At 39.4% G+C, this 21,987-nt stretch overlaps 1 protein-coding gene across 3 annotated transcripts in view; it reads left to right on the top strand.

The window, feature by feature from the left end:
* Positions 1 to 21,987, top strand: part of ttyh2 (tweety family member 2) — an 86,219-nt gene extending 64,232 nt beyond the window's left edge. The window contains exons 6-15 of one of the 3 annotated variants that reach the window (XM_046069913.1): positions 6,112 to 6,184; positions 11,320 to 11,389; positions 12,139 to 12,194; positions 14,753 to 14,845; positions 14,968 to 15,060; positions 15,505 to 15,647; positions 17,819 to 18,004; positions 18,106 to 18,184; positions 19,288 to 19,299; positions 20,653 to 21,987. In XM_046069913.1, the coding sequence (XP_045925869.1) occupies positions 6,112 to 6,184; positions 11,320 to 11,389; positions 12,139 to 12,194; positions 14,753 to 14,845; positions 14,968 to 15,060; positions 15,505 to 15,647; positions 17,819 to 18,004; positions 18,106 to 18,184; positions 19,288 to 19,299; positions 20,653 to 20,733 (886 nt within the window). In that variant the 3' untranslated portion in view covers positions 20,734 to 21,987. Of the gene's footprint in view, positions 1 to 6,111; positions 6,185 to 11,319; positions 11,390 to 12,138; positions 12,195 to 14,752; positions 14,846 to 14,967; positions 15,061 to 15,504; positions 15,648 to 17,818; positions 18,005 to 18,105; positions 18,185 to 19,272; positions 19,300 to 20,652 lie in introns of all 3 variants that reach the window. The other 2 variants (XM_046069912.1, XM_046069914.1) reach the window with 2 other exon arrangements.

Below are 21,987 nucleotides of genomic sequence, written 5' to 3'. Positions count from 1 at the left end.
AGACAAAAAGGACTGGACTGCTGCTGAGTGGTCCAAAGTTATGTTCTCTGATGAAAGTAAATTTTGCATTTCCTTTGGAAATCAAGGTCCCAGAGTCTGGAGGAAGAGAGGAGAGGCACAGAATCCACGTTGCTTGAAGTCCAGTGTAAAGATTCCACAGTCAGTGATGGTTTGGGGTGCCATGTCATCTGCTGGTGTTGGTCCACTGTGTTTTCTGAGGTCCAAGGTCAACGCAGCCGTCTACCAGGAAGTTTTAGAGCACTTCATGCTTTCTGCTGCAGATTTCATTTTCCAACAGGACTTGGCACCTGCACACAGTGCCAAAGCTACCAGGACCTGGTTTAAGGACCATGGTATCCCTGTTCTTAATTGGCCAGCAACCTCCCCTGACCTTAACCCTATAGAAAATCTATGGGGTATTGTGAAGCGGAAGATGCGATATGCCAGACCCAACAATGCAGAAGAGCTGAAGGCCACTATCAGAGCAACCTGGGCTCTCATAACACCTGAGCAGTGCCACAGACTGATCGACTCCATGCCACGCCGCATTGCTGCAGTAATTCAGGCAAAAGGAGCCCCAACTAAGTATTGAGTGCTGTACATGCTCATACTTTTCATGTTCATACTTTTCAGTTGGCCAACATTTCTAAAAATCCTTTTTTTGTATTGGTCTTAAGTAACATTCTAATTTTTGGAGATACTGAATTTGGGATTTTCATTAGTTGTCAGTTTTAATCATCACAATTAAATGAAATAAACATTTGAAATATATCAGTCTGTGTGTAATGAATGAATATAATATCCAAGTTTCACTTTTTGAATGGAATTACTGAAATAAATCAACTTTTTGATGATATTCTAATTATATGACCAGCACCTGTATTTTGTTTTTTGTTTGTTTTTTTGGCCAGAAGGAGGCAGGAAGTGCTGAAATAAATTTCAATGAAAACATGATGTTTGTGTGACAGATTTATGCCATAAAAACACACTCACACATCAAAATACATTTTACACAGAAAGATGATATTGCAGGCGTTTATACATACTGCACGGTATGTACAGTGTATATTCATATGCAGTGCTTTAATTTAATGTCCTCACAGTATCTGTGTGATTTTTTTCCAAGTGTAAAGGAGCTTTCACAGGGCATGAAATCCACCCAGGCTCCCATTCATCCATCCGAGCGTCACTCTGTCTCTCTCAATCAGTCAGTTCAGAGTGTGAGCTGCACTAAACTTGCCCTACTAACCACAAACCCACCCCCACTTCAGCTTCCCACCCCTGTGCACAAACACGATGAGTCAGTGTCAAGAGTGTCTGCCCTCCCAAGGCATGCTCTCTTCCAGTAGAATGGAAGTGGTTGGAGGCTTTCGAGAGAAGATTAGCCTCTTGGCGCTTACCGACTTTTCCTGGTGCTTTAACTGGCTGGCTCGGTGTTAGCCTGGCACACAGAAACAGCTTAGACAAGAACATACGCCCACATGTGAGAGAGGGAGAAACATCCATAGACCTCACTGTCAGCAGATTTCTTTTAGGTCTGTTTTTGGTGGGCATGTTGCTGCTGAATTTTTTCAATTGTATTTTTTATTATGCTTAAACAAATTCTGATGCCCCTCCACTGTATTGGGGTGGTGGCGGAAATCTCAGAAATTGACATCTCAAAAGCTGAGTATGTAACACAGAATCTGTTGAACTGAACCTTAAAATGTCACAATAAAAACACAGCAGAAGCCCATTTCAAAATGGAAGCTGAGGTCAGCAACTAGTTTTCCACCTGTGCTGATCAAATATCTGCTTTTAATTTATTGTAATTTAGTATTGTAATTTATGCAAGGAGGTTATTTTAGTATGAAACCAGGTTAATGACCTGATAAAGATAAAAGTCAAGAAGACTATTAGTCTACACAGAATCACACCGAGGAACATATCTGCCAAATGTTCATTCAACAAATTTAATTTGTCTTCCTACATGACATGGCATGATCAAAACTTTTCTATGTTCATGTAATTGTGGACTTGGTTAAATATTGAAAAAGTCAACTGTGACTTGAAGCTTTACTTTATTAACATTCAACCGATCCTTCTATACCCTTAAGCAAAGTATGTTGGTTGCCTAAACTGTATTACACGAGACACAAAATGCAAAAAGTCTTTCATGCAATTATATGCCCATCATCCAACCCTGCATTTCCCCTACAGTTTTACATGGTGCAAAAACAAAGCACTTCTTAGTTCCCAATGAATATAATCCAATCAACAATTATGATGCCCTACAAATTAATATATAAACTTGATTTCTATGGGACAGGGTTGACCCAGGTTTTTGAGAGCCATTTCTGCTGTCACAGTGTGAAATCCTTAACATTGTGTGTTTAATTTACCCATTGCCACTGGGGAGATTCCGGAAGAATTCTGTAAAGATAATACCAGCACACTGTCAGATATATATATATATATATATATATATATATATATACATAAAAAATTGTTAATTTGTTCAAAATTAAACATGACACTTGATTAAACTTCATTACAATGACATGCTTTGAATCCTGTCTCGACACTACCTTTTCATTTCAAAATTGTCCTGTTTAACCTAGACCCATGTATTTATGGTGTACCACAGGGATGTGTATTTGGGCCTTTTTAATTCTGTGTGTGTATATGTGCATATATATATATATTATATGTGTGTGTGTATGTATGTATGTATGTGTGTGTGTGTGTGTGTGTGTATATATATATATATATATATATATATATATATATATATATATATATATATATATATATATATATATATATTTATTCAACATAGGATATTAAGTGTAGAATCCATATTTATGGTGATGACCCAGTTTCTTTAATATTCATTACATCAGCAGAAGCAGTAGGGCCACAGTCCAAGAGCTGAAAACCCAGATGAAAGAACATAATAGGCAGATTTATATAAAACCTCAGCTCTTCAAACTTTAAAGAGAGATTGCACAGCACTCTGGAGTGAAGCACAATTTCTTCTGTACATATAATCAATATATGGTCAACACACAAAACACTAATTTATTTAGTAAAGTCCATGTTTCCAGTGTTATCTTGATAGCTGAGACATTCTGCAAGTCTCAATCTGTGAGAAAGTTGTTTGCTCAAGACACATAAAAAACAATATAATGAGATGCATTCTAAGTTAGTCTCTAAGTTGGCAATCACAAAGCAGAAGCCAAATTTAGAACTTGAGAGAATGATGTGATTATTATGACAAGCTAATTGGTGTTGGCAGTGTGTTCCCATGCCTCCTGCATCACTTTCATTTTGGTTTTAATTGACACATACAGTTTGTAGTTTGTATAATAGTGCAAGCCATCACTTTCCATATCCGTTGTACAGATTGAATATAACAGCTGTTTACAGTAAAGTATTAAATTTTTGTCAGTTAATGAAAAAATCCATTTCCCACACTGATTTAACTCAGAGTGACTTGACATCACCCTTGGTGAGTGCATTTACTTGCATCATCTGCCCTGCTCATCGGCCTCTATGACTTTTTCACTTGATGTGCTTTGCGTCAGGTTTGCACACGATTTTGTGCTATACTATGTAGCTTATTGAATCCCCTTTGCCCACCAGAGCACAAAACTGAATACAGTCTCGCTTGGTTTGGATGTGACCTACAGGCACTGAGGAGGCAATCAGAGAGCATTTCTCTCATGTGCCCTGTCACCCAGTGTCATAGTTAAAGAAGCTCTCGCAGTCCGGTATCACACACCAAACAACAACAAATTGTAAAATAAGCATTGTCTGGCAGACACATAGGCCAGTGGTTCCCAACGTTTTTGGCTTATGACCTTTTATAACAAACTAATGTGTGATTGTGCCCCTCATCACAGCCTAAGCTAAGCAAGTGGTAAACACACAATTAGTAAAAACGATACAGACACATTCAGGGTGCTTGTGTATTGTTCTCAGAAAAGATACTGAGATACTTTCCATGTAACTATGCAAGTACATGCAGACATTACCCTGTTAAACCACTAATACATTCGAACCACTTTTGCATCTGTTCTGCTTTTCGATTTTAAATCAAGATGAGGACTTTGTGAAGCCATGCCCTTATTCCTATCTGTTTCCTAGTTAAGTGTCGGGGCTTGTGAGGGCTCTGTATCTGAGAGAAGGATGGTGATAGACTACAAGAGTGAAAAACTGATTTAAAAAATGAGGCAGAAGCAGAGAAAATATAAGGGAGAGAGTGTGAGGGAATAGAGAGAGCAAAGAACTGGAAAAAAAGATAAAGTAAGAATGATTAAGGACATGTGGTGGCTTGTAAGTTCAATGTTGGAAGCCTAGTATCTTCTCTGCACATTGGGAATTTGATTAGCCAGGGAGCTGGAGAGTGTTGAAAGACAGACAGGACATGCATACCCAAAAAATATTTAAGCCCTGGTAACATGTTGTACGGGGAATACCGTGATTGTGCTTTTGTGGGCAAATTAACAGGAGCTTATTGGATTTTCAGGATATTATTTCACCTAACATAAGCAGATCTATGAAAGGACCAGTGTTCATCTTTTAATGGATATTGATCTTTTTCTAACATATTGTACACACAAAGACAGACACATCACTGCTCCCCTGCATGTAGAAATGTTCACCCTTATCTTCCCATCTCATTCCCTTTGTTGTCACATGTCTCTGATGTCACTTTCTGATACTATGAGATCATTAAGCAGGGGGCCCACTGTAAACCAAAACCACATTTTTTAGTCCTCATGGGTGCAGGAAGCAGCCATCCACCCAGGGGGCTGTAATCGAAAGTAGGCCAGCGGAGCGTTTATTCTCTGATCACCGCTCCTCGATTCATAAAGCCACGACACTGCAGCTGTATGTTAAGGCTGCAGAATCAACTCCCACAGAAATGAACATGACCTCTGATTTTTTATGCTGATGACAGGCCAATGAGATCACCACTCCTGTCTCTCGGGGCTCACACTGTTTCCTTTCAATAGCAGAGGCTGTTATGAAAAGAACTCCATTTGCGTCACTGTACTCCCTGTAGGATGCTGATAACTATATTAACAAAATTACACTTTTTTGCTTTAGTTTTGAGGTTGTCCTCACATTTGTCATCTATATATCTATATATCCAGAGAGGTTTTGTCCTACATCTTAAACTATGTCATTTCTTCCTCATGTCTTATGAAAATATCAACTTAAAGCAGCTGTAATAAATGCTTTTCTTATAAAATTCCTTGTTGATGAACCCCCAGAGAAATATCACCCAACTCTGCTCTACGGAGGTTTGTAGTGTACTGTACTGTAATGTAGTGTTTTGGTTCACTCACCAAGTATCTTTTTCGGGAGGAGCAGGTGGCTTTTTTCAGCAAAAAAGCTTAAAAAGAAGAACATACCCATCACAAAACACCAGGCTGACAAAGTTAGTGCCTAGCTCGTGAACATAGTGGAGCATTTAGCAGCTAAAATGGCAGATATTTTATATTGGTGTAGAGGAAATATTACTTTCATTAGATTGACACAAACAAATCACCAAATCAAATGAATGCTAATGTAGTTGCGTATATGCAAATACTTTAAGCATCTGTTTGATGAAGTTCACCTTATCAACTTGTGATGAAATGTCAGTGTTAATAATCTTTCGGCTGCCACTTTAATGGGCCCCTGAGGTGCTACTGCACGGTCCTGACTCAAACCAGCGACCTCGAGTGCGGGAGGCAGACACGCTGACGAGGAAGCTGAAACCCACAGGCATAGCGTCAGTCGCCAGTGTCTGGGAGTAAGGTTTACTCACTGCACATCCTCGCTGGTTTCCGTTACACCACCAAATATTGCAGGTTTAAATGACAAACCCTAGATTTAAGACAGAAATAGTCTCCATCTTATAATCAGTTCAAATTATTGGAAGATTACTGCAAAGTGGGACAAGTGATGTAAATCATTAATTATTGTGTTTCAATTAATGATTTACTTTATTTGGATAAATGGCGAGCTTTACCAAGCCATCACATCCTGGCTGCTAAGGCTTCAGTTAAACTGCATTTGATTCAGTGATTATTGTACTGAATTGCACAGTGACCTTGCTGTTGCTCTGTGTCCCTGCAGGATGATGGTGTTTGGAGTGCTTACGCTGGTCCTGAGCTGGAGTTCTCTGGGAGCTGACCTGGCCACTGCTGTGGTAAGCTGCTTCGCTTTCTCAGCCCTGACTGACTGGCTTACCCCAATATGAAACTTGCATAAACTGCTCTGCAGTCATTTCTTGTCGTGCCAGACAGTGATGATAAATAGCTTTATTTACGCACACACTGCACTTGAAAAATGTCTTTCAATGTGTACGGGTAAGGGAGACGAGACGATTGTACATACATGATGTGTATATATCTGTATGTGAATGAATACATTTTAAAAATCTGCAGTGTGCTATTACAAAAAGGATGGGAAACGATTGTCAGAGCAATCACATCACAATTTGTTTTTGTTAACATAGGATGCAGCTGCAATTTGTTGCATTTGCATCAAGACTTTTCATCCGAAGGTATTGCATGTATTAGTTGGATAGCTTCTAATCAAGGCACTTTCTAGTCTCTCTTACCTAAGTTTAAATTATTCTCAGAAAAATGTGTGTTAGCTAGAAAGAGCCCTTACAGTGATGCTGTGTAATCTAAAAAGGCTTTAAAACATTCTCACTGCCCAGTCTCAAATTCCTCTGATCTTGGTTTGTCTGTCTGTCACCTCATATGCTTTTGATCTCTCCTGTCAGACAGCACAATGCTAAAAATAGACTGACAAAAGAGCAAAATCCCAAACACACTCCATGTCAGCATCATTATACAAACCTGAATAACTTAATTAAAAGTCAAGGATTATGACGGCAATAATCCAATTGCAGCTTTTCAAGCCTATCATGCTGAATAGGTGAATCATTTCAGTGCTTTGCTCTATTATGGTCACAGCCAAAAAAAATTTAATTCCACACAAATGTTTGAATGACCTAGAGGGTAAGAATTAGAGTGATATGCGAAAATAGAGAGATACATTTGAAAGGATGAATATCAAATGGATGAGTGCTGGTGTTTGACTCACCTGCCTGAGGCATGTGTGCTATTTTTTCTCAGGTCTGTTGTTGGAGGTTGTGTTTTGACTTGGGGCTGCAGGATTGTTAACATGTGTGAATTTAAGTTGGCGATAATGAGCACCGGGTGGAAAGCAGACGGAGGTGTGATCCGTAACAACACATTAGTCTCTGGTTTCATCTTCCTTTTTCATCTACCAGTTACATGTATCCTTTAGAAGTTGATCGATGGTTGAAATCCCTAGTGGATTCCTTGTGATACCAATGCCATGACACACAGGAAAACCAAGACTTACGGTCCAAAAACCCAGAAAACATGCAATGTTCAATACGCTGCACAATAGGGAACTTATCAACAAACAACAGACAGATAATTCACAGTTTAATTCGCATGCTACATTATGATATACAGGATGTTGCGTGCAAGTGGAAATGTAGGTGTAAGCAGGGTACTGCGGGGTCTTAAAAGTATTAAAAAAGTCGTAAATTTCATATTCCTTAAAAGTATTAAATTTCATTTACAAGTACATTTCGTTTACCAAGGTCTTAAATTTTTTCTTGCCCTTTTGTAGGATTAAATTAATGCCGTAACTTCATAAATAAATACTTCGTATGTGTGTGAGATTTCATAATATATTCCATTTGGTGTGACTCTGATGTTATACCGCAGTATAGTTAACGTTCCTGTTTACGTCTGTGTTTAGCTTTACGCTCCGGACTGTGGAGTGTTCACGGTGCAAGAGCTCTGGGTATCTGGTATTTATCGAGCTTCTCAAAGTGCCATTTTAGTCTTAAGTGCTGAGAATTCATGAAATTTACTCCTGCTTTTAAACTTAAGAATAAAAGGAAGTTATCAAATTTCTTAAAGCTAAGAATTACTCTTACTCAGTTATTTAAGACAGCTCCAGAGGTCTCACAAGTGGTTACGAGCTACCAGTAGGGGCTTGTGATGGCACTGTGGAGACAGAGACATGCGCAAATATTTCAGGAGAGGAAGAATTTCTGAATTATTTGACGACGCGCAGTTAATAAGATGGGGTTGGACAGCGCAGGCATAAACTTTGTCAGTGAGTTGGTGAGGGACGTCATCTCACCACTGACTTTACGCAGTAATGTGTTTTCAGTTAAATTGAAGGTGGTGATGACGCTTCGTTTATTTTCTACAGGAGAAATGCAGCAATGCTGATGATTTTGGCCGTCACAACCATCAATAAGCTGAATATTCACGGAAACAACTGTGGCACTTAGTCTACAGCTCTACACATTTTCATGTGTTTCATTTACTTCCCAACAATCCCCCCCCCCGTAATCACAAAGTGACGTCCTAGATTCATTTTATCTTATCAAAGTACAAACACACCCCAAAAAGCTATAGTGTGTTAAATATGAATGTATTATAATAAAATATTTTATTAAATTCACATAACTCACGTAATTTTCTCAGGCTTAAAATTCATACAGATTTTCCATTATCCAGCCGTGAAGTTGGTATTAAATTTCATCCTAGGTGGTATTAAAAAGGTCTTTAGAAGTCTTAAATTTAATTTTGAGAATCCCGGGGTACCCTGGTAAGGATCATGTTATACAAAACGCAATGGGATCAGCTAAATCAAAAAAGGTTCCTTTTCTGGGGAACATGACCTGCCAGGCAGCAACCAATGCATTTCATGGTCCTTTAGATTTAGGTCACCATAACTATAACGATCCATCATTCAAGTGTTGGTCAGGGGGAAACTGTGACCTACCTAGCTTTACAAAAAATAGTCAGGGGTTTATCAAAGACCGTAAATATCCGTATCAAATTTTATCGCAATCTGGCCCATAGTTGTCAAGATTTTTACTTTCGACCAAAGTTAGTGGCTTTAAAATCCCTCTTCAACTCCCCCTTTGCTCTGTATTTCCATTTGATGAAGCACCTGGCTTTATAGAAATTGCCTTAAAGTCAAAGAAATCATTCTTACAATTTGTCCTCTCAATGTGTGTTCTAATATCATGGTATTTATGTCCGCCTGTTATGTAACCTGTCTGTTACGTGGTGTCTGGCTGAGGCTGACCCTGACTGGACTGTGTGGTTGACGACCACTGGGCTTTTTCTTAGCTTGAGAGCAAACATCACCACCGCTTAAAAAAGGTCTGATAATTGCTCAGGCAGGGATACAAATGGCCACAAGCAAAGCAATGACATGAACAATCTGCACTGGCCTCCTTCAAACATAATTTCTGTGTGTGAATAAATGTGTGTGTTCCCATGTATGTGTGACCTCTCAGTTATGTGTTAATGCAGGTGGTACAGGCTTGTGCATGCGTGTTCTTTTGTGTATGTGGGGATTTTTCTGCACTTGGGCAAAAAGTTGCCATACAGGAGTGCGTGTAACCTGCTTACGTGAAGGTTAAACAGACACTGCATGTGTGTGTGCGTGTGGATGTACTACTCCATGACTCAATCTAGTCTGCATTGCTCTGAATAGCAAAATACACAGTTCTAGCCATTAATGATTATACTAAAACATAAAAGTTTGGGTGATGTCTTCAAAATTGCTTTTTTTGTCTAACTTCTAAAACCCAAAGATAAACCATTTTACATTTATATAAAGCAGAGAAAAGCAGCAAATCATCACATTTGAGAAGCTGGAACCAGTGGATTTTTGGCACTTTTGCTCGATAAATTACTTAAATGCTTAAGCCATTATGATAATTACAGTTAATTTTCTTCCAACTGAATAATTGAATAATGGACTCAGTCAGACCTAGTACTGTGTAAGACAACATAAATCTGTTCTCAATCATTGTGAAAGATTTCGCTTTAGTTCAAGCTCAGATTTCTTATGACTTTCCTGTTTTTAGCGGTTTAACTCTTGACAGGATATATAATATACACACCAGTCATCCATTTTCTTTTTCATTTAATCATTTTTTTAGGTCTTTCAGCAGCTGCAGACTTTAGCAAACACTGGACAGGTCATCATTCCATAGCAGAGCTGAAATAAATCCACATTCACATATGTGCAACTCCATGTTTGCTGGCTTCAATGGTTCTGGACTGTTGAGGGGAAGTGGATCACCTGTGGTGAACTTGTGTGTAAGCGGGGAGAACATGTCAGCAGTGGCGGCCACTTGGCCATCACGGAGCCCTCACATACTACCAACATCGGACAGTGTCTGAAAATCCCAGAAATGTTTCCTTCACACTTACCGACCTCCTTTGAACTTGTGCTAATGTGTTTGCCACTGCAGCCAGGCTGCTGTGGTCCACTTTATATGAGAATGAGTTTTGTACTGTGCTCTAATGATGTCAGACAACCACCACATAGAGGAACAACAGACCTGCATGCCAGTGTGGTGTGTTAGTGTGTAGACATTGTATTTGTTTGTCTTTCTGAGGATATTTGTGTGTGGCTGCAGTCTGTGTTTAAAGGTGTGCATGTCAGATATTTTTGTGCTTGACTGACTACGGACGTTTTTTGTCTGCATGAGAATTGTGTGTGTCTGTGTGTGTGTGTGTGTGTGTGTAGGCTACAGTTAGATTAGTGCCTTAGTACTCAATTAATTAATGCATAATAAATGCAACCCTTCACAGAACTCTTAATTACAGACAGTGGGTAGTCAGTACTCTCTCAGAGAATCACTGTTTTCCCTTTAGGAATTGTAACAAGTTGCTCCTGAATTGCAGAGCTCCTTGTGTCCCTTGTTTCTAGCAAACTAGCTTGGGTGTGCTGAGGAACTCAGCTTGCTTTATTTCATCTGTGCGTGGGGCTCATTAGCGTACACCCCAGAGGAGGTTAAGCTACATGCAGTGTTTGTCTTGAGCCCGGGGGACATTTAACATTCAGACAGCACAGTTCAGACGAGACCACCACTCCTCACTTCTGTTATTTTGCCAAGGCAGGTTTCTTGTTAGCACTGTGAGGTGGAGTAAAAGTGGTTGTGAGTGACAGAATTGAGAAGTATTTCTGTCTAGACATGTTAAAAAGGATAATAAAAGAAGCCTGTCCTCATTATTTTCCTTTCTGTGTCAAAATGTGATGAGCTGATCATTATTATTCATCTTTGTCAAAAAGACTTTCTAAGTGTTAATGAACTATTAATGTCAGGTACTTTGGATTTGGCATTCTGATTCATTCCTTCTCTCACTGGTTCTTTATGAATTTTTTTAACATCCTTATTTTAACAACCATTATGTCTTTTCAGCTGTGTCTTTGTTTTCTGTTTACTGCTTTTACATGTCTCCTGTTTTATTTCAGGGCACAAGTGATTTCTGTGTGTCCCCTGACAAGTACATCATGAGCCAAACAAAGGGTATCATCGGTGCTGGTGAGTTTCAGTGGGCATAATATGAATAATGTTGCAATAATGGAGCTGTAATCATCCATGACACTAATTGAGCTTTAGCTCAAGGTTCACTGTGTAATATTTCTGAGGATCTATCGACAGAAATGCAATGTAGGATCCATAACTATGTTTTCAGTGGTGTAATAAACCATTATGTTTTTATTACCTTAGAATGAGCCATTTATATCTACATAATCACGGGCACCCCCTTCCATTGTCGCAACGTTACATCGTCATGTTTCTACAGTAGCTGAAAATGGACAAACGGTGCTACAGAGTGCGTTTCATCTCTACTTTGTTCTTGTTCTACTTCTGGTAGAATTCAGGCAGTGCAGACACTCATCACTATGTTGAATACGTTCGTTAGAAGAAGTATTAATAATATACAGCAGGGGTCTGCAAGTAAGTTTCGCATCGGAGCAATATTTTCAACCAGTAGATGGTGGTTGAACTGTATGAACATGTTATTTGGTTAGCTGAGTTGGTAAAGTGCAGGACTCACAACCGAAGGGTTCAGTGTTTGATCCCACCTCAAGATAACTTTTTTTACTCTCTTCAACAAATGAATTCTACAGCGAATGTTTCTCAGATCACGGCATGCACTGTTTTTGTATAGGTGTTTGATCCTCATCCATCAGCCACTAAATCTTACACATTGAACCTTTAAGTATAAAATGTTTATGGCTGGAAATGCATTTAATGAGCTTCTTCTGCCTGTGTGTGTTTTTCAGATATTGTTCATTACTACCTTTACTGCAACCAGACTCTCTCCAACCCTTTCCAGCAGGTAGGAAACAGGATGCTTTGCTGAGCTCTGGCTGAATGTTGACTGATATGACCTAGCATTTTTGGTGCTTTTCAGATCATAAGACATGTGGGGGTTAGAACAGGGATTCATTTGTTAAAAGAATTATCATTTTGTAGACATCTATCAGCAGGGCCGTAGCTGCCACTGAGGACACTGTGGTCATGTGTTTGTTATTATCTGAGAATTTTGGGGAAGTTAGCAGTATACAATTAAAAACTTCAGTCAGTATTTTACAGGCTGACTGCAGTATGTTTGGACTCAGTGTACTTAAATTTGAGTTCTTTTAGTCCAACAAAATAAACTAAACAAAGAACTAGGGATGGGGACTGGTATCTGAGTCTAAACAATACCTTACTTACTTTGGGGAATATACACATTGTTTGACCCCTTTGTTTTCCATAAACAAAAATAAATCAAAATCATCCATACTTCAGTGTTATATGATTGCCTAATTAAAATGTCTGTCTGATTTACATCCTAACGTCACCTCAAAAGTCTGGTAGAACATTACAAAATTGCATTCAGCACTGTCTCCCAGGCTTTCGCCATTATTTTTCTCTCTTTCTCCTGGATTTCTTCATTCTTTGGCATATAACAAGCAAACAAGCCAAAACATACCAAAATGTTACAATGCTGCTAAGACAAAGACTGTAAAATTGCAGATTAGATCAAGCAATTTGGTGAATCTTTTCCCTCTTCTAAGGTTCTTTGAGGTTCATCTTCAGAGAAGCAGAGACTGTGGGTCACATCTCTGACTTCACTGTTGACCTCGGTCAGTCGTAAAGTCAATTTCTGCGAGCTCAGGCCCAGCGGAGCTCAGATCTTATTATCTGACTCTCGTAGACATGCCCTGAGGATAACAAGAGCAGAGCAACAGAGGGCAGACAGCCATCACCCCGCTTGGTAAACAAAGTCAGCACTCTTTTTCTCTGTCACACAGATACCCAACAGGTGCAAAGTTCACAAGCAAGCTGGCAGATACAGGAATTCACACTGATTGGCAAACATGCAAGTTCTCCCTCTCTTTCTCTCTCATGTCTCTCTCTCTCACACTCTCTCATGTATTCTCAACCTGAACCGCAGCACTGCCCTGTCGTTCTACCCTCTGTGCCCTTGTATTTAGTTGTTCTGGGCCTCATTCCTGCAACAATTCTGCTTCTTTCCACAGCTTTTTCTATTCTTATCATCGTCATCGTTTCTCCTTTTCTAACTGTCCTCCTCTATCCACTTTCTTTGTCCTATTTTTTTTTACTTTACTTGGCTCAGAACAAGCTCACCCAAGCTAAAATAAAAAGGCAAATCTGATCAGGACATTGGATTGTGCAGCGGAGAGCAGTTTGACCATGGACAGTCATGCAGATCCAGAAAAATGTTAGATCAAAGGAAAGCCATTTCATTTATGGATGGCTGAGGTAATTGACCATATCCTGTTTCAATTTAACATTGCGCCACAGGCCAGGAGGTTTCCAGACTACTCTTGTTAGGTTGGGTGACTGCGAAGATACAATTTTACTTTGGAGATGTGACAGATGAATTCATTTATGGTTGTGCTTGAATGTTAATTGAAAAAGAAGCATGGGGCAGAAGGTGCTGTCTTTCAGGTAGACTGTGATTATCCACTTGCATCGAACCAAATGTGCAGGCTTATTTTGCCCCCTGTTGGAGAGAACATAAATGTACATGACCACAATGACAGAATGTTGAAATGTAGTGATAGGATATTTTGTATTAGTTCACTGACCTACAAAGACATAAGGCAGTAATGCATTTTTGTCACCTTCCTTTGTGAAATGTGTCTTACAATATGAAATATTTTATGCAATTTTAGAAAACAAATATAATTTTGAGGACCTATCAAACAGGTAGGAACCAAACCACAGCATGACTAGTTGTTACTGCACTCCAGCTTCACTGGTTTTATCTTTATGGTGGGAGGATGGGATAAACACTTTAAAAAGGCATAAAGTTATGGTTTTACTACTAATATATCTGTTACAGACATTAGCTAAGTAACCCTGAAACTTCAAACCCTTTTTTCTCATCTTCACTGTTTTTGTAGTTACAGTGACAAGTAAATCATTCAATAATGCCACTGCCTCGTCCAACCAAATGAATCATTTTCTCTTACTTTTTTTGGCCGTGTGTCATATTACAGGTTGTGTTTTGTCTTTCAGATGCTAGTCTATGTTCCTTTATACATGCTAACTTTGTGACAAATGTCCTTTTTTCTTAAGAGCTCTCAAGACTAACTCTCCAACAGTTGCTGTTAATTTATTAATATTTAAATATACTAAAAGGAAATCACTAAGAAATAGTCTATAGGCTAATATATAGTGTATTTTCACCTTGTGGAAGCTGAAGAAGCCTGCTAAAAGGCAGTTGTTATTTGACAATAGCTCAGCCTTGAGAACCTTTACTTTCTTTGCTGACTCTTTCATTATGATGCCTCCCTTGAGACTTCCATTAAGATCATTGCTTACTGTTCATTTGCATGCTCTTTTGATGGTGTGCATTCAAACACACTTCCATGTTTGCAGCCTCTGACCATCTTCCAGAGGTCCCTGACCACCATGCAGATCCAGATTCAGGGTCTGCTGCAGTTCGCTGTGCCTCTGTTCCCTACAGCTGAGGTATCACACACAAATGTCAAGCTATGATTTTAATGCTTTAACAGATTCAAATTAAATGGGAGCAGCATTAGAAGGAGTGCTTAAGTATTTTTCAGTGATACTGTATGCTGACCTCTCTACAGAGAGACCTACTGGGTATCCAGCACTTGCTCAACTCCTCGGAGGCCAGTCTGCACCAGCTGACTGCCCTGCTGGACTGCAGGGGGCTCAACAAGGTTCGTTCACTGCATCCTAATTGGCATCACAGCAGCACAACTAGGTCAACAGGATAGTAAGTGGCCACGCAGGATTTCAGCTTCAAACTGAAAGTGGAACTCGACACAGAGCTAAGCAAGGCAAAACAGAAAGAATTTGAAATTTAATGAGCTCTACTTTTCTGAACTGTTTTCCTACTAAGGTACGTGTGAGTTTCTTGCACTGTTTAACTTATACAGTGGGACTCACAACAGCAGTGCAGTTTACATGAATACTGTTGAACATTCCCCTGAATGTGCATGACACAAATTAAGTATATGTCTTCCTGGACACACTCCACCGCTCTAAGTTTCATCTTTGCTTTATTGTGTCCACTGTGAATTCAAATATGACAGTAACCACCTATACAAGAAAATTCTTTCTGCCCTTTTGTTTGTGTTATATTATGTGTTTGATTGCTTTAGGACTACCTGGATGCAATGGTGGGGGTATGCTATGATGGGGTGGAGGGTGTGCTCTACCTCTGCCTCTTCTCCACCCTGGCAGCCTGTGCCTTCACTGTCATGCTGTGTGCCATTCCTAGGGCATGGAGACAAATTGCCTGCAGGTCAGTTCGTTCTCTGCTTGTCTGCCTGCCTGCCTGAGCGCCCTCATTTCCTCATCCTGCAGCCATCTCTATGCAGCTCCATGCACTGTATGAGCCAACTAGTACGTGTGTTTGTGTGTGTGAATATTTTTTTGTGCCCAGGTGTTTTGCTACAAATACAAATTCAGTTGTGTGAGTGCAAGGTGTCAGACTAAACAATATCTTCTTTAAGTAGCTAATAATTCAGTGGCATTAAAGCACAATAAGGCTAATTTTGAACGTTTGAACACATTCACATATGCACTCATTTATATTACAACAGCATACTACAGGTTTATATTCATTCCCTGTTCTTCAGTAATGTCAAACAATGTCAAAATAACATGCAGACAATGGGAACTTGCTTGAGAGAGGTTATCCATCACAATGAACAATGTATCACCGTTATTTCCTTGTCAGTTACATTATTGTCATATAACAATGCAGGTGTAAACAGGGGGTGTTTTGAAAAGACTTGTCACACTGACACCCGAGATGACTACCAAGAAGAAATGTTTTGTAATGCAAGAAACAAAAAAAAATGTTTTCACCAGTAGAGCTTATGAATGCTTATCAGCGTGTCAGAGTGTCAAAGCAGAAGAGAGCTGAGGAAGAGTCCCTGCTCACAGCTATATTACCATACATTGAAATGTCAAAAATGATGGATTACATGTCCCTCTGCTAATATTCAAACTATACTAAATTCAAGCTGTCCAAAATGCTTTTGGAAATGGTCAGCAGCAATGTAACATACTGTACGGGGGCTAAAACGCCAATTTATACTACAACATGAAAAAAGTTAACATTAAGGGATTCTGTCATTCCTGTTATGTGTTCACCTCAATAAATGGGAATGCTCGAAATTTTGAAACTACAATTCCCATAATGCTGTGGGGCATGTAAACAGGTAGTATAATGTTGCAAAGCATTTCACATTGCTCGGAACTCGGAAATTGAAATTTCCAAATTCAGTTCTTAAAGCATTCCAGGTGCATGATGGTTCATGACGCCGAATGTGATCAAAAAACATGAAACAAAAAAACATGGCTCACCGTGACAAACTGATGTTTCTTTGTCAAGTGTACACACAATTGAACCCTCAGCAGTGCCCTTGGTGTTAAAAGTCAGTAAATTTTGTAGGCATTTCCTTATGGTTTCTCATGTTTAAGCATTTTTAATGTTTTCCTGAATTACTATAGTGCGGAAAAGATGACGTTCCAAGATCTACCTCATAAAATATCTGTGCTAATCTAAAATATTTCTACATTAATTTACATGCAAATCAAGTTTTACTATATGATAGCATGTATTATTTTAATTACATATGGCTATGGTTCAGGGGGTAGAGCGTAATCCCGTAATCAGAAGGTTGTAAAAATGTCCTGACACTGAACCCCAAATTGGTGTGGGAATGTGTATGATTGAGTTAATTTCCGTTTTTGGTGGGTATTTGGCAATTTGAGCCTCTGCTCAACAGTGTATGAGTTGGGGTGAATGTGATGCTGTGTAAAGTGGTTTGAGTGGTCAGAAAGACACTATACCGATATAGACCATTTACCATTTAAATTTAGGCAAATATACTTTTTGTTTAGTTTAGGGTTTACCATTTACAATGTGTGCTTCCATGGGAGCTGCCATTGTTTTGTTATGTCATTCAGCTGCTTCTCGTGAAGTTGGAGTACATATTTTTCACAAGTAGGAACTCGGACTTCAAGTGGCGTTCCATGGTTCTCAGGGGCGTTGCACAAAAATCTGGACCCTGTGTAGAAGCATTCTCAATGGGCCCTCCCCGCGTTCACGGCTGTTCGTTCTAGTAACTTTGTGGGCCCTCCTCACAAGAGGGCCCTGTATACTCAGTCCCTTTTTCTCCACCAGTCCTACGCCCCTGCTTTTTCTAGGTGGAGGTGGGATATTTCCGAGTTTTAAGTTGCCGCAGCATTAGTTAACTTGAGCCCTGTGTTTTAAGCCTTGTTTACATTTTGACTAACTGGCAACACAAAAGTGTGCCGAATAAAGCTATTAGCATTTCCTTTTTGCACTGTCCTCCCTTTAACTCTCCCGTGCCGCCCGGGACAGCACACGTCACAGTTTGAAAAATTTCTGGTCTAAGCTAATCCTTAAACTCCTCTGCTGATGTTGCTCTCCTCATCTAGAGAACGAGATTATGACGACATCGATGAGGAGGATCCATTCAACCCCCGTACGAGGAGGATAGGCTCTCAGAACCCCAATGTCACCAACATGCACAGCTTCTGTAGCTACAGCAGCAGCATGGGCAGCCAGAGTAGCCTACACCCGCCCGCCCCAGCTGTCTCCAACGCCCCTATGTCTGAGTACATGTGAGTGAACGGAAGTAATGTGTGGAGCAACGTGTGATTTCTAAATTCGATGTGTTCATATTTCCTCTGGTATCTAAGCAGAGTCTTTCGTTCTTTCTCAGGAACCAGACCGCTTTGTTCGGAGGAAATCCGCGGTACGAGAACGTGCCTCTGATAGGACGAGGCTCTCCACCCCCATCGGTGCGTTGGGTCCCAGAGGCCTTCCTATGATGTCACTTCCCTAACAGACAGATTTAGCCTTTAAAGCACAGGAAATAATGCTATTATAGTTACTGATTATTTCTTTCATATTTTCACTGAGTGACTCAGCTCACTTCTTTTTGTAAATTTCACTTTTATATCACTCAGAAGTTAAGCCATATCTAATCACCTTTCTCTGTAATTAACTTTTCTTAAAGGTATTTAATGAGATACTCTTTCTTTGTACACTGTGCCTTCTTCTGCCCTCCATAACTTACAGGAGGTTGACTTACAGTACCAAAGCAAGGGGAGGAGAAGTAATGTGGTTAATATTTAATCATGAACGTTATTTAGCCTCTCTCAGGCCAAATTCCCAAGAGGAAGTGACACACGTCTTTACCCTAAACTGTTGACAGTAAAGGTTTTCTTCCTCATTGAATAAATTTGCCACCTGCTGGGCCACATGTCTCCTGTACATATCGGAGATAAAAATAGAAACATTTTGGATTAAATTTTCATCGGGCACAGCTGCATAAGTGAGTGATGTAATACAGCAGTTAAATGCACACTGCAGCTTTTAAATGGACTTTAGATCAGTTGTTTTGTAACCTTCTTTTTAAAGGATCATTTATAGTGAGCCAATGTTGTGATCATCAGGTCAGGAAATTCAAACGAAAAACACATTTTATTTTTGATTAACTGCATTTTATTGTTATGTGTAGAGGTTTAAACTCCACACAACTGTAATAATAAAATTTAATATATGTTCTACATGTTAGTATTTAAGTACAGTTTGTAGAATATAAAGAAAAATATCAGTCATCTTTCGCCTTAACCTTCAGTCTATAGTTCCAACTTTAATTAACCAACAATTGTGATGTACTTTACCTCATGACTTCCCAATTAACAACAGCAAGTAATGTATAATTAAATTCTCTCTCATGACTACCACTGTACAGCACCATCCAGTAGTCTGCGGCTAACAGCTTCTTTTATATATTTTTTTGTTTGTTCGTTTGTCATGTGTACGTTTGTTTGTTTGTATCTTTCATTTCTCTGTTTCCTCTTTTTTTTATCAACTTTTGGAGATATACTCTCAGCAGTATAGAAACCGAGTAAGTCTTTTCAACTCTTCCTCAGGATTATCTACTTCACTTTCCTTCAGTTGCATCTCCGTCTTTTACCTCTCCAGTACCTCACCTCACTTTGTTTGGTTCTTGTGCAGTTTCCCTGTTTGGCATGGCTTTTAACTCACAATCTGTTCTCCTCATTCCAGAAAGTCTGTTTGAGTTAGTGAGGGTTTGTCTGCCCCTGGCGTTCACAAGGCGGGACTGCATTTATGTCCCTGGATTTCCTCATATTTAGCCTCCCTGTGCATGCAGTTCTGCTCCAGCCATTCAATTCTATAGCTTGTACTGCCACCAGGTGTAAAGCACCAGGCGTTCTGTAGTGCTATAGAATTTATGTGATGTAGGTATTGACAGATTTAGAGTGATAGTACAGTTGATGTTAATGTAACAGCGACTGACAAATTGCCAACTGTGCATTTAATAAGTAATGGATTGATTCTTTGAACAAACTGTAGATTCCATTTGTTATAAATGCCTGAGCCAGTTTTGTAGGTGTGAGTTAAAGGAATACTCCACAGAAAATCTATCTTTTGAGCATACACGTTGATTCACAGCAGTTACAATGGATTCCAATGGTGACCCAGAATGTAAATGCAACACAACATCCATTGAAATTTCCACTCCTGCAGCATAATCCACGACCCAGATAGGCAAAGGGTGGGTTTAATTCACGACTTACAGGTACCCAATCGGAGCAAGCAAACAAGTCCATAGGGGCATAACCAGGCAGGCAAGAACCTACACCATACAAAACATGGTGTAGTACCAGGGGTAAAGGACAGGTATAAATACGGGCTATTTGATGAGGTGGGAGCATGTGTATACTTAGGTGTGGAGGTCAGGTGAAGAAATATGGAAACATACTGGGAGCAACTGCTGAACAGGGAGGGAACAGCAGGATGACTTAAATGACAGGTAATGTTACAGACAGACCGACAGTTAGTGTTACAATAGTTCAACAATTTAGAAAAATTTGTTGGTTTTTCTTTTGCTTCCTGCAAAATGTTAAATGAGAAGTAGCATATTTAGTGATTTACTGGTGAAACGGCCATAGTCTGGGTCATAATGGGAATCCATTGTAACTCCTGCGAATCCAAGCTGCCGTCCTCTGCTAAGCGTCAATTTTTACAGAGCCAACTTTCAATCCTATATGTGGTGAGAAATTGATTCTCAAAAGATAGATTTTTAGTGGACTATTAATTTAAACCCCCATGACATTTTCTTTCTTTTTAGCTGATGTTTAGGCTCAGTCCATACCTGTGAAACATCGCCGTCAGCTCAGAGAATCAGCTCATAATGTTCTCTGTGTGTGTCTGTGTGTTTACCTTTCCTCCACAGTACTCCCCCAGTATGAGGGCCACCTATCTGTCCATGACCGAGGAACAGAGAAGACACTTTGGGAACGACTTCCAAGCATAGACTTCTTTTATCTGTCCAAGGAGGGAAACAGCATCACACACAAACACACACGCTCAACCGACAGAGAGTGTGTGGCTACTCCAAGCATCACAGAGAGCAGGGGTGTAACATCTTGTTAGTCCAGGACTTCAGTCTCAGGACAATGGAACCACATCTGTACTGGTCTCAGTATGTTGTATGCTCATAAATGATTAAACACATTTTTCTGTCCTTTTTGGGGGAACTTGCTAAATATTTCTGACACGTGCTGTTGAACCTAACCTGATCTTAATACATTGTGTTCCTTTGCTAACTGATACAAGTTGGTTGTCAGGCTGTGTCATCTATTGATGAAGCATCAAGGAGGAAAAAAAGCTGTGATCGAAAAGATTTGACTGTTTTTGTCTTTGAGTTATTCTGTTAAAACTTGTAGATGAAACAGGTGAGAGAAGCCATTTTGAGGATTTATTTCTCGCTGCAGTAAAACATAGCAATGTGTCCACAATAATGTAAAAATGACACAATTTGAACTTTTTTGTCCCTCCCATTCAAAGACATTTTTCAAAAACTTACATTCGGGTGTCCAAAGAGAAAAATGTGAACATGACAACTGATGTAAACATGATTCATGCTTGATATTTGTGAAACACAAACCCACTAATGGCAGCACACAGCAGGAGGTAATGTTAAGGTACAATTTATTTATATTCACACAGAGACATGCCTGCAGGTTTCTACATCTCCCGTAGACAAGACTACCCTTAGACCCCGGTTTGTGTATAAATTGTACAATAACAGACTTTTTTCTCATCAACAATGTGGTTTATTTAGATTTTTTTTAAACAATGTGCCATTTTTATATATTTTTTTCTAGCTTTGTGTGGCGATGTCGCATAGGATCCCTATTATTTTTTGTAATTCCTAAAGGGCCATTAATTCATATTCTCTTCTTATCTAATCCAGCTAATAGAATAGAGTTTATAAAGTCATAACTTGGGAAGCGGTGCTGCTCTAACCATGATTAATGAGAATATTCAGGTAATTATTTTCATCAATTCAAACCATTCAAACAGTACATGTTTGTTTTGACTAACAATGACATTCTGTAGGGATGTAATACTTGATGTTTTTTTTTTTTTATTCATTATTTTGTTACGTGTCATTTCTCTCAGCATGTTACATTGTACAGGCACTGAGAGTGGTGTTTCATTTTGTGTGTGCGACCTTAAGCTTCAGGGTCTAATTGTGAGTCAAATAAATCAGTTTGGAGTACAA

Source organism: Micropterus dolomieu, linkage group LG14 (genome assembly GCF_021292245.1).
Source record: "Micropterus dolomieu isolate WLL.071019.BEF.003 ecotype Adirondacks linkage group LG14, ASM2129224v1, whole genome shotgun sequence".
Lineage (NCBI taxonomy): Eukaryota > Metazoa > Chordata > Actinopteri > Centrarchiformes > Centrarchidae > Micropterus > Micropterus dolomieu.
The sequence above is the reverse complement of the archived record's forward strand: the minus strand, read 5'-3'. Positions and strand labels throughout refer to the sequence as shown.